This window comes from Heliconius melpomene, chromosome 9 (genome assembly GCF_056956725.1).
Source record: "Heliconius melpomene rosina isolate 202511_hmr_F chromosome 9, ASM5695672v1, whole genome shotgun sequence".
NCBI lineage: Eukaryota > Metazoa > Arthropoda > Insecta > Lepidoptera > Nymphalidae > Heliconius > Heliconius melpomene.
Window position 1 is genome coordinate 5889685 of NC_140397.1, and position 13652 is coordinate 5903336.

Sequence of the window (13652 nt, forward strand, 5' to 3'; positions counted from 1 at the left end):
CCATAAGATTTTTTAGTCTGACAAATAAATATATGCTTTTCTTGAATTTAATTGAATTAATTCTTAATTTTAAACTATATTTCGCTGTCATAATGTTGGCAACAGTGGCGTAGAGAACCTCCTTGCTGGGTGCAGTGTTTTCATCTCATGTTACTTGCATGGAAAATAAGGAATATATATTGTTTTATCAGCTCGGCGCATTATCCTGCACACAACAGGGTAGGCAGAGGGAAGCTTGTGTTAACCTCCGTTCCACAAACGAATTCTGCAGGCGTTGCGTGGCAGAACTCAACGCCACGCTTTGCATCGATACCAGGGCGAAGAAATGAAAATATTAATTCAAATAAATATTTCATTTCCTCGTGTAGGGATCGAACCCACGACCAATGGGTTTTACAGTCATGCCTTGCGCCACGAGGGGCCTCTATAAGTTAATTAATATTACTTATTATTTAAATGTATATTTTCATTTCTTCGGAATACAGCGTAAAACTAAAAAAAGAGTTAAAAAAAGAAAAGAAAAGGAAAAAAATATCAATTATTACTTTTCGTAGCCATTCATAGCAAGTATTAAGTTAGTTAACTATTTATAGGCTAATAGTCTAACAATGTATTATATATGAACTTCATACTTGAAGTCTAGTCTTCTACTAAACAAGATAGACAAGATATGCAAATACTAGTTTGTTGAAGAATTCGGTGAATTTTTCAGCGTTCTGCCTCTTATCCCTATGGGTGGTAATATCGACCACAGATTATATTAAAAAACTCTTATAAGTATTGCTGCAACTTATGTTATCTTATCTTTAAAATTTATCATTAAGTACTATCATTCATACAGAATATATAAAAAATTATTTACGTGTGAACTTAATCCAATAATAATCTAGAATAGTATTAGAATAATTTACATGAAATATATTAAATACAATTTGGAGTGTGGTATGGGAAGTTCGTTGACTATTAAACAAACGTAGCTTTGCAATATACGTCACACACACCCGGCCGTACGTTATATTACTGCGTCTGTCATGGAGTCACACCAACGAAGGAAAGACTATTTCATATATAAATAAAGATAGATAGATAGATATAAATATATATCTATATATATAAAATCGAAAGGTCACTCACTCATCACGAAATCTCAGAAACTACAAGTGCTAGGAATCTGAAATTTTGCACAGGAGTTACTTATAGGACGTAGGTGCTCGCTAAGACAGGAATTTGCAATATTCGACTTCTAAGGGGTTGTTTTTGGGGTTGAAAGTTTGTACGAAACTTCTTTACTACAAATGCTAGGAGTCTCAAATTTTGCATGGACGTCACTTATAAGATGTAAGTACACACGGAAACGGGAATTTCCAATATTCCACCCCTAAAGGGTTGTTTTTAGGGTTGGTAGTTTGCATGAAACTTCGTTACTATAAGCGCTAGGAGTCTTAAATTTTCTATGGACGTCACTTATAGGACGCAAGTACACACGAAGACGGGAATTTCCAATATTCCACCCCTAAAGGGTTGTTTTTAGGGTTGATAGTTTGTATGAAACTTCGTCACTATAAGTGCTAGGAGTCTCAAATTTTCTATGGACTTTACTTATAGGACGTAAGTACACACGGAGACGGGAATTTCCAATATTCCACTCCTAAAGGGTTGTTTTTAGGGTTGACAGTTTGTATGAAACTTCGTTACTATAAGTGCTAAGAGTTTCAAATTTTATATGGGTGTTATTTATAGGACGTAGGTGGTCACTAAGATGAATGTTTGTGATATCCCACTCCTAAGGAGTTGTTTTTGGGGGTTGATAGTTTGTATGAAACTTCGTTACTACAAGACCTAGGAGTCTCATATTTAGCAAGAGCGTTATTTGCAGGGTGTATGTGCTCATTGAGATGGGAAATTGCAATATTCAACCCGTAGGGGGTGGTTTTCCGAGTTGATAGTTTGTATGAAATTTCATGACTACAAGTGCTAGATATCACAAATTTTGCATAGGGGTACGTTTTAATTCATAGATGCTAATTAATATTCTAAATTCGCCCCCTAAGATTGTGTAATATAAATATTACAATCATTATCGATCTTTTCCTAAGTAGTCTTCAAAATTACTTGAATTATTTATTTTATTAATATATTTTTGTATTTACCCCAAGCCGTACGGAGTCTCGCGGTTTTTCTGGGGCCAAAAGTATCTTATAGTAGCTACATTGAACAGTATTTACATAAAAAGATGTTAAAAACCAAATTCTATTCAATATATTTTATACGTATTTGCTTATACATTTACAATCGCTTTCTGTTAAAATAATGACCAAATTTTTGTAATTATTCTATTATCAAAAAATCAGCTTCACGCTGTATCCCGCACACAGCAGCGTAGGCAGAGGGAACCTCGTGTTAAGACACTCCGTTCCCCACTTTCTGCGGAATTCTGGAGGCGTTGCGTGTTTAGTGGCAGAACTCAACGCCGCGCTTTGCCTCGACAACAGTGCAAGAAATGGAAATATAAACATAAATAAATATTTTATTTACTCTAATGGGGTCGAACCCACAACCGTCGGTTTACAGTCACACCCTCTTGCCGCTGCGCCACGACGGCCTCATTATTATTCTATTATTACCACTCTATTTTAATTGAAAAATGTCCTCTTTTTAATCTATAAATTTTTTTTTATTTATGACCTGATTTTTCGATGTCTGGCACAAAATACTCTACCAGATATGCCTAGGTTGAGCGCTTCTTGCCTACCTACCCTACCTACGAGATTTTTTTATATATTAAGAATGTAAAAAATAAAATAAAATAATAATAATAAAAAAAGATATATAACATTTAGAAAAGAAAATGAGTGACATCTCTGATATTAGACTTTCTGTCACTTATTAAATATTAAAAGTCTTATACATTGAAATTTATTTCAAGTATTATTAGTATTTTTTTTTGAAAAATGAAGGGTGAAATTATAATAGTCAACGTCGAAGGATTACCAATCCAATGTAGAGTGATAGAAATACCTGGCGATGGGGCGTGTTTATTTTCATCCCTGTCTTATTTGATTTATGGCAATATTTCAATGGCAGCTCAAATTCGAGCCAATATAGTAAGCCACATAATTAACGATTGGCAAAGATTCAAATGTTTTACAATAAACCGATCCGGCACCTCTTACGGTACGAAACGCCTTTATCTAGCCGATATGGGTAAGTTGCATACTTATGGCACAACCTGCGAACTAAAAGTAGCTGGAGAAATATTTCCATATGAATTCCAACTGTTTCAAGGTGGCAGACTTATTGCAAGATTTGGAGAGTCAATACAAGGGATAAAAAGAATGCGTTTTGACGGACATTTTAACGAAGGACATTTTGACGTATTGATTCCTGTTCAATCAACTAATTTACTGAATATTGATACAATAGCGAGTAAGACTATTCAAAGCCCCAGTACAGCTGAGCTTCCGCAATCTGTTCTCGAATCACTACATTATGATTTAAATTTGTCATCGAATATGATCAATAGCTCTACTTCGAAAAAAACTTACTGCAATATGTCTTTTTCTATGACTAGGTCGCAACTTAATGCAAGTACAAATACTTCTAAACCACCAAGCGTAAGTACGAATATTTATAGTAGTCAAAAACGCAGAAAGAGATTCACAGACAATATTCGTAGAAAACAAATAAGAGCTGCTGCAATAAAATATGCTCATGATCATCCCGAGGTAAATAGAGCAGCTGTACGAAATTATGCAAATAGTCATCCGGGGGTCAATAGATTTGCAGTTATTAATTATAAAAAAAATCAGCAGGCAATAGTTTGGAAAAATAAATTTATGTCCGGACATCATTATGACTATAAGATAGATTATTACCATGACAAAATAGTTAATCTTGGACCAAGGACACCCTGTTCTTGGTGTCAAGCATACAAATGGAAGGAAGAACCTAACGGGATGTGTTGCAGCGGCGGAAAAGTTCAGCTACCCTCTATCAAGCGGTACCCTGAACCGCTGCACAGTCTTCTTACTCGGCAGCATTTAATGTCAGAGCACTTCCTGTCTTTCAGTCGTCATTACAATAGCTGTTTTCAGATGACTTCTTTTGGGGCCAAAGAAATAAAAGAAGGTAATTTCATGCCAACGTTTAAAGTGCAGGGGCAAGTATACCATCGGATCGGTAGTGTTAAGGCTAATCTTCAACAAAAATCTTCTTTTCTGCAAATATATTTTGTCGGTGACGACAACATTGAAAGAGACCACCGCTGTGCAATTTTCACTGGTGCTAAGCCTGAATTAATAACTAATTTACAAAAAATGCTGCACCAACATAATAACTATGTAAGAGATTTTAAATCTGCTATTGAATCGTTACCTTTAGGGCAGGAAGAGTTCAAAGTAGTTATTAGTGCCAATAAAAAACCTGTTGGAGAGCATGCAGGTCGTTTTAATGTACCCACGTCCAAAGAAGTTGCAATTGTCATAGTCGGTCAAGAATTCGATAAGAGGGATATTATTCTTCACAGCAGAGATAGCAGGTTGTTGCGTGTGAGTGAAACACACCGGGCTTATGATGCTTTTCAATATCCTCTCATATTCTGTCGTGGAGAAGATGGTTATCAGATTAATATACCTCAACACAATCCAATAACGAAAGAGCCTCTTAGAAAAACAGTGTCAGCTGCTGATTTTTATAGTTACAGATTAATGGAGCGTAATGGCGAGGAGTGTTATTTATTGCTATTTCGTAATCTTTTAAATCAATTTCTGGTTGATATGTATGCAAAAATCGAAACGGAGCGACTTAATTATATTCGTAATAACCAAAAAAAACTAAGAAGTGAAGAATATGTCCATTTAAAAGACGCTCTGGCGAGAACAGATGCCCAACTTTGTAATGTAGGTAAAGCAGTAGTCCTACCATCATCTTTCACGGGCGGGCCTCGCTACATGCACGAGCGTACACAAGATGCTCTGACGTACGTGCGCCATTATGGACGGCCAGATCTGTTTATTACATTTACATGTAATCCGAAGTGGCCAGAAATTGTGGAGTACTTAATACAAGGACAAAAGTCTCATGACAGACATGATCTGGTAGCGAGGATTTTTCACATCAAAGTAAGACATATGGTGAAACTTCTAACAAAAGGTGGTATATTCGGTAAAACTAAGTGCTATATGTATTCAGTGGAATGGCAGAAGAGAGGTCTCCCTCACATACATATTCTTTTATGGCTTGATGAAAAGATCAGGTCTGAGTCCATCGACAATGTTATTTGCGCAGAGATACCTGACCCCAAAGTGGATCCAGTCCTTTATGAAATCATTATGACTACAATGATTCATGGCCCTTGTGGAGCTTTTAATAGAAATTCGCCATGCATAGTGAACGACAAATGTTCTAAAAAATACCCTCGCACATTTTTAAAAGACACACAAACAGGCGAAGATGGCTATCCCAAATATCGAAGACGATCCCCGGCAGATGGCGGTATCACCGCAAAATTGAACGGACGCGAAATAGATAATCGTTGGGTAGTACCTTATAATCCTGTCCTATCTCGCACCTTCTCAGCCCACATCAACGTTGAATATTGCAATTCTATCAAGGCTATTAAGTATATCTGCAAATATGTTAACAAAGGTTCAGATCAAGCAACATTTACTATAGAAAATCTTGATGAGGTAGCAAGATATGAAACGGGAAGATATATCAGTAGCTCTGAAGCTGCTTGGCGCATATTTTGCTTCTCCATACATGAAAGGTATCCCTCCGTAGTTCACCTCTCAGTTCATCTCGAGAATGGACAAAGATTGTATTTTAATGAGCATAATGTTATTGAGAGAATTAATAACCCTCCGAAAACTTCACTCTTGGCTTTTTTTGAACTGTGCCAAGTTGACTCTTTTGCACGGACTCTTTTATATCACGAAGTGCCTGCTTATTACGTCTGGAAAAGTAATAAATTTCAAAAGAGGAAGCAAGGGGAATCTGTGCCTGGTTTTGCAGGCGTAAAAAAGGACAAGGTATTAGGCCGAGTCTATACTGTACATCCACTTAGTAATCCTGAGTGCTATTACTTGCGTCTTCTTTTACACGAGATTCGTGGCCCTACATCATTTGCTGCTCTTAAAACTATATCTGGAGTAATACATCCAACATTTCAAGCGGCATGCAATGCACTTGGTTTGTTAGAGGATGATGGACATTGGAATCGAACTTTGGAAGAAGCTTCATTAAGTCACTCTTCTCATAAGCTTCGAGAACTTTTTGCTGTCATGATAGTTTTCTGCCAATTGGCAGATCCCAAAAATCTGTGGAATAATTATCGCGAAAACCTGTGTGAAGATATTAAAAGGCAATTTGAAAGAGAATGCGATACTATGTCATTGATCCAAGAAAGAATTATTTACAACCAATGTCTGATTAATATTGAGGATATTGTTATATCTATGTCGGGAAAAGTTCTCTCGCATTTTGGAATGCCATCTCCTACGCGAGATCATGTCTCATTGATGTGTAATCGACAGTATCTCATGGAAATGTCGTATAATATCGAGGCACTTAACAAGTCAGTTGCTGATAATGTGCCAAAATTAAACCTAGAACAGAAAAAAGCATACGATCAGATAATGAAAAGTATTATTTCAGGTAACGGTGATTTATTCTTCATTGACGCCCCAGGTGGTACTGGGAAGACGTTTTTAATAAATGTATTATTAGCAACAGTAAGAGGTGGCCATAATATTGCCATTGCAGTTGCTTCTTCAGGTATCGCCGCTACTTTGATTGACGGAGGTAAAACAGCGCACTCTGCGTTTAAGTTGCCTTTAAATTTTAATTACTCCGAAATTACTATGTGCAACATACCAAAACAAAGTGATTTGGCAGAAGTGCTACGAAAAACAAAATTAATAGTTTGGGATGAGTCTACTATGGCCCATAAAAAAGCTGTAGAGGCCCTAGATAGAACACTTCAAGATATAAATAATTGTAATAGACTAATGGGTGGAATTACAGTGTTATTAGCCGGAGACTTTAGACAAACTTTGCCTATCATTCCACGCGGGACACGTGCAGATGAAGTTCAAGCGTGCTTAAAATCTTCAATTTTATGGCCTAAAGTTAAAACAATTACTTTGAGAATCAATATGCGCGTGCATTTACGACCGAATTCAAACACAGAAGAATTTTCAAAATTATTACTTGATATAGGAGATGGTAAGATTTCGGAAGAGGAAGGTAAAATACATATACCTAACAATCTTGGTACCGTTGTAAAAGATTTAAATAACTTAACTAAAAAAATATACGCCTATATTAATCAACACGCATGTAATAGTTACAGTGCATGGCTGAAAGAAAGAGCAATCCTAACGCCAAAGAATGATACAGCAAATAGCATTAACACATATTTATTAGCGAAGTTGCCCGGTGTTGAAGTAAAATATGAATCGGTGGATTGTATATTAGAAGTTGATGATGCTGTACATTATCCTGTAGAATTCCTCCATTCTTTAGAGCCATCTGGAATTCCTCCTCATATTTTATATCTGAAAATAGGTGCACCGATAATTCTGCTACGGAATCTAAATCCACCTAAACTGGTCAACGGTACTAGACTTCAAATTAAGAATTTACATAAGCACGTTATTGAAGCATGCATTTTTACTGGTGTGAATCAGGGAGAAATCGTTTTTATACCTAGGATTCCTTTAATACCATCCGATTACCAAATCCGATTTAAACGCCTACAATTTCCAGTTAAATTGTGCTATGCCATGACTATTAATAAGGCGCAGGGACAATCTTTAAAAGTAGCCGGCATAGATTTAAGAAATGATTGTTTCTCTCACGGTCAGTTATATGTAGCCTGTTCTAGAGTAAGTTCTCCTGATGATTTATTTATACTACAGCCTGAGAATAAAACCAAAAATGTGGTGTATAAAGAGGTTTTGTAAAAATAACAATTAAATTGTATTTTAAAAAAGTTTTTCATTTTATTTTCTATTGACTGAAATGTAAAAATAGTTTGTGTTGAATAATATAACAGTAATGCATTACTTCATATTCACGCGGACGAAGTCGCGGGCAACTGCTAGTATATATATATAGTCACATCACTATTTATAATTATGTAATAATAGCCGGCCAAGTGCGAGTTGACTCGCCCACTAAGAGTTCCGTACCATTTTTAGAATTGGAGCAAAACGAGAAGTACAACTGCGTGTTATATGTATATGTGAAGAACAAATAAAGTCATAAAATAAATACTTATATAAATTTGTAATTATTTATTTCTACGAAAATTATTAATAAACTTTCACTTTATTTATATTGTAAGGCCACGGTAAGTGCCCTAAAGATTTTGATAAGGCGGCGAATATCGTACCAATATGCGTTGACTATGAAGGTAGATTTTTGTCCTCCAAGGGATCGTAGATATATATTTTATATGAATACGGGCTTGGTGCCTCCTCTACGTGATCTCGAGATAAATGGTCTTGGCAGACGGACAAGCGAAGAGTGAAGTAATCCTATAGGGATTCTGTTTTTTTCCTTTGGAGGAACGGAACCCCAAAAAACATATAATTAACGTAATGTTATTACATGACATATATTAACATACACAAATATACGAAAACTTATAAAAATTCTATTATAGCGGGATTTGAACCCACGCCCCTTGGAAACCGTCCAAACGCTCTGACCACTGAGCCATATGTTGTCATGAAGCAACGTTAAAATCTTATAGGCTTATTACAACATATTTATGTTGTTAGCATATTACTTTAAAAAATGTGGAAATAACAGTTTAAAAATAGTCATATATGTCATAATATGTAGATTAGGTTAAATATGAATCGCAAAACAATGAAAGCTATTTCTACTATAGAAATAAATATTTACAAAATAAATATGCTTTTTAGCATCCATGTCAACAGTTTTTAAAAACAATTTTGTTACCGCAATGACTAACGTAATTCCATATGAATAAAGGAATATTTTTATTCATATTTATTCAAAAGTTATATATGAATATTCAAATTTCAAAGCTTTATCAAATAAAATAAAACCACTTGTCTGTCTGACAAATATTTTGAAGGTTTAGTTCGACTTTTATACAGTTTTAGTATGCATTTTATTACTCTATTTTCGTATACATTGTGGATTGCGGTCTAAGAATAATTATGGGGAAGAATGACGTGATGATACGAATTAGAGGTTATTATTTCTTTTTTCAGCTTTTCAGCTTACGTTTCGAGGCATTACGTGTTCAGTGGCGTAACTCAACGCTGCCTTGTCTTGTTACCGAAGAAAGAATATTTTTTTTGACGACAAAAGTTTATCTTCCTTAAGTATATACAAATATCGAAGTGTAGGCAACACGGTGCACCTAACACGTTTCAGTAATTAAATACAAACAGCACCAGTAGATCATATTAAGTTTACATCGTAGTACAAGTTCTTCAAATTGGTAACACTATACCTTAATGTTGGCAACTTGGTAGCGCAGCACGTAGCTATACAGCTTGTGTGGTAAGCGGAAGCGGAAAGATTATGCGAAATTAAACATTTGTTAACTGAAAAGCGGAGAGATCCTAATACAAACACCATCAGCTTCACGCTGTATCCCGCACATAGCAGGATAAGCAGAGGGAACCTAGTGTTAAAGCACTCTGTTCACCACTTTCAGCCTCGACACGAGAGCGAAGAAATGGCAATATAAATTTAAATAAATATTTCATCTTCTCGACTGGGGATTGAACTCACAACCAGTCGCCTTTAAAGTCTCACTTTATGCCACGACTGACCTCAAGGTCCTTTCTTACTTTCACGCTGTATCTCGATACTGTAGTGGAGAATCGAACTCACAACCAGCACACGTACCTACAGTACGCAGATGACGATATCCTGCATCTCATAACTTCTACCACTCCCCACAGTTATTATTTGAAGAGATGAGAATATCGAGAGAAGCCTCTCTATTTACAAACTTATTAAACTTTGAAACTTTTTTATCTCCCAAATATTAATATTCAATGCTATAAAATATAACGCACCATCTTCCGAACAAACCGTAACTTGGTGAAATTTCAAACAACTTTGTCATTTTGTTTTTTATTTATGTTACCCGTTGTAAATGAAATTATGAAGTTTTAAGAGAATATCTATGGCGAAAAGTAAAAGATTTGGAAACTTTCCTGATCTATTTTACTGTAAAAAAACCAGCTTCAGGCAGCAGGGTAGGCAGAGGAAACCTAGAGTTAAGACACTCCGTTCACCACTTTCTGCGAATTCTGGAGGCATTGCGTGTATGTAAAATGCAAATTTTACAGTAATTACAATTTAATATAGATATGCTGCTATAAAAATCTTGATTAGTAGTTAAGTTTGATAAATGAAAAAAAAATACATATTTTAAGAGAAGAGAAAGAGAAATTGAAAGAGAAGAGAGAGACAACTAATACTAGGCTAATTTATACTACTATTCTATTTTGATAATAAGTATATTTAATTAAGAAAATCTTCTTTATTACATCTTTGAACACCGCTGTAATTAAATCTGTTACAATTTAAATATATATAACACCGTTATGGTGCAGTGGAACAGGGTTTGACAAATGATAATGATGATGATGATGACAAATACGATGGATGTGGATTCGATTCTATATTATATTTTTCATTTTCCACTCTAGTAAACGCAACGTTGAATTCTGTTACTTTACATACTGAAAATTCGATGAAAAGTTGAGGACGGAGTGTTATAACACTCTATCCAGAAAATATATATTTATAAACACTAAATAAAACGAGATTAGAATAACAAACATATGTCCTTCTATCTTTTGAAGCTTTGTTTGGAAACCGGCTTAAAAACAGGTCCGTTTTGTCAATGTCTGGATCCGCTAAAAGGATTTCCGTGCAGTTTCAACTTTTATATTATTTTTCGACTAGAGCCACCTCCGAGCCCCACATTCATCAAAGTCAATCTAGACCTACTTTTGTGGGGGCGCGAACGTAAAATGTGATTTTCAATATATACAATTTGACACGTCAAAGCAGTACCGTACATATTTGGGTTATCTAAAATATTTGATATTTTTTTTTTGTTATTTATATAGGGCCTTGGGGTACATTATGTTTTGTTTTTTAGTATTCTTCAAAAAGTGAAAAACGAAACTTTCTTAATGGGAACGGAGTGTCCTAATACTAGGTCCCTAGGTTCCCGCCTATACTGTAAAAGGAAGACCTGTGCTGCTGTTGAGAAAATTCTTTCAGATGGACTAAACAGTAGGTTGGCAGAAGGAGCCTAGTGTTGAGACGTTTCCCTCTTTCCGACGAATTTTGGAAGCATTACGAGTTTAGTGGCGAAGCCCAAGGCCACTCTTTGCTTCAATACTAAAGCGAAGAAAATGAATAAATAAATATTACATTTCCTCGACTAGAACGAACGACCGACGAACGACGAACGACTTATCATTTACAGTCGCACGATTGTGCCCCTGCATCACGACTGGCCTCACTTTGGATTAAAGGAAGATATCGATTTACATCAACATAAGTATAAAACATTATTATATCAACAAAAACAATAAGAAGACGTCGCAAATTAATATTTTACGAAAAACAATCTGAAACGAGCGATGTAAATTATTTTTAGCTCAGATACAAATTTTTCCACCGCCATTCCTTTGAGAATTGGTTGATTCTTAAAGAAAAATATCGCGGCTTCACACTTTTTTTCCACATTAAAAATATTTAATCTCATTGCGGGTTTCTGCGGAGCATTCTTCTGATTTATACAGGGTGGAATTGACGGCACCACTTTAAATGAAACCACAGTTTTAACTACTCTATAAAAGCCTAATATAATTCAGAAAAAAAATAATTCCCAAAAATGAAAAAGTTATTTTTTCAAACAAAATAAATAATAAAATAATCGTTTTAAAAAAAAACGCCATTTGTAAAGTGTAATATTATCACTCACACACTTACCTGTCAAAGCGGCAACGTCGCACACGCTTCATTCAAGAAATCGAGTCGCAGCAACTAGCGTAGGTATGTAGGCAACGGCGGCGAGCTGATGTTAAATTAACGCAACACTTAAGAATACACTTTACTCACACTTTTATTGAATTATTTAGAATTATCTATTAGGTTTTTAATTTTACTTTTGTTGCACTACAAACACATTTTTTATGTTCCCGTTTTAAACTAACACTCATTTTTAACATGTTTACAAAATTATTACAATAATAGCATTTTTTCTCACTTTTTTTAACAATAAATATTACATTTTCTGTCCACATTACATTCAACTCGACAATGACCCATATTATTACACTTGAAACATTTAATATTTCTTTTAATTGTAGCATTTCTTTTTACAATAAATGCAGATGATGATGTTTGGAACTTCCAAGCATTCCAATTTTTTACTCCTTCCAGTTTTATTACTGTGCTGTTTCCCTTCCATTGTGATTGTTTTTTTTGCTTGTTTTTCTTTTTTATTCCTTCCCGGCAACTTAACCTCCAAATTTCAATACCAACGCCGAAGCGTCGCGTGAAGTAACGCTGTTTTAATCTCGCCAGTATTTCTAATTTTCTACGATTGATGCAATCTTATTTATTATTGTTACGACGTGGTCTGGGCCCATAACCCGTGTATTTATATGGTTTAGTAAATAGCATTCAGCTTTAGTCCGACCCAACTACTATTGCGCAGAATGTACGCGCCGCACCGATTCTATGGGAATCCCCGGTAATCGGTGCGGCGTGAGCGGGGTGTCTTTGTGCAGATAACAAAATGCATTTTTAATATTGATTGATTGTTTAATATAACACTATAATTCATAATAAATGTAGATTATACTTTTTACGCATGATTTGATATTAAAATAATTAATAAAATTATCAATACTATTTACAAATAATTACTAAATATTAATTTATTTCGTATTGAGTTTTCGTAGGTTCTCGTGTAACATTATAAAACTCGTTTACTATTTAATTTTTATACGAGTTTCTATCAAAATAATTATACAAATATAAATAATAATGAAAATCTTAATAAAAAAATTAATAGTATATTCGATAAGTATTTTAGTTAATGGCAACTATTACAATGTTTTTAATTATCTGTGTAAGAACAGAACTTAGCCGCGGAACGGCTAAGTTCTGTTGTATTTACATTATTTTGTTTAACTTTATACGTTGAATAATTATTAAGTGTTTTAAATTATTTGGATGTTGTTTAATATTAATTTTATCATTAATCGGATTTCTAAAATCGTGATGAATGTTTCGTGATCGTGATGATGTGATTACTGAGTATTTTTCTCAAATAAGAAACTATTGTGTCAGTATTTGAGTCTACTATCAAAACGTACATTCTTTTAAGACATTTCAAACAAATGTTGAGTTTTTAATATTACTTATGATGTAAATATTAGTGGTAGTAAAAGAAAAATGCGACAACGACGATGTAAAACTAATGTTAAATGTAAGTACCTATCTATCGTAGTTCAATATCATTTTGTGTGTTAAAAATTTTGAATATAACTTTGTGGGTGGTTCAATAACCATGCAGTATTTCTAAATAATTTTCATAATAAAGGTGATATAATAAATTGACTTAAAGT

The 13652-nt window shown here is 34.5% G+C and overlaps 1 protein-coding gene across 1 annotated transcript; it reads left to right on the forward strand.

Annotated features, from left to right (window-relative positions):
- The first annotated feature begins 2951 nt into the window (after window positions 1-2951).
- LOC146536355 (uncharacterized) lies at window positions 2952-7964 on the forward strand. The gene has a single exon (XM_085190528.1). The coding sequence runs from the start codon at window positions 2952-2954 to the stop codon at window positions 7962-7964; it is 5013 nt and encodes a 1670-aa protein (XP_085046654.1).
- Window positions 7965-13652: the final 5688 nt, after the last annotated feature.

Coding starts and splice junctions, on each gene's coding strand:
- LOC146536355 (XM_085190528.1), top strand. CDS start 2,952: ATGAAGGGTGAAATTATAATAGTCAACGTCGAAGGATTACCAATCCAA.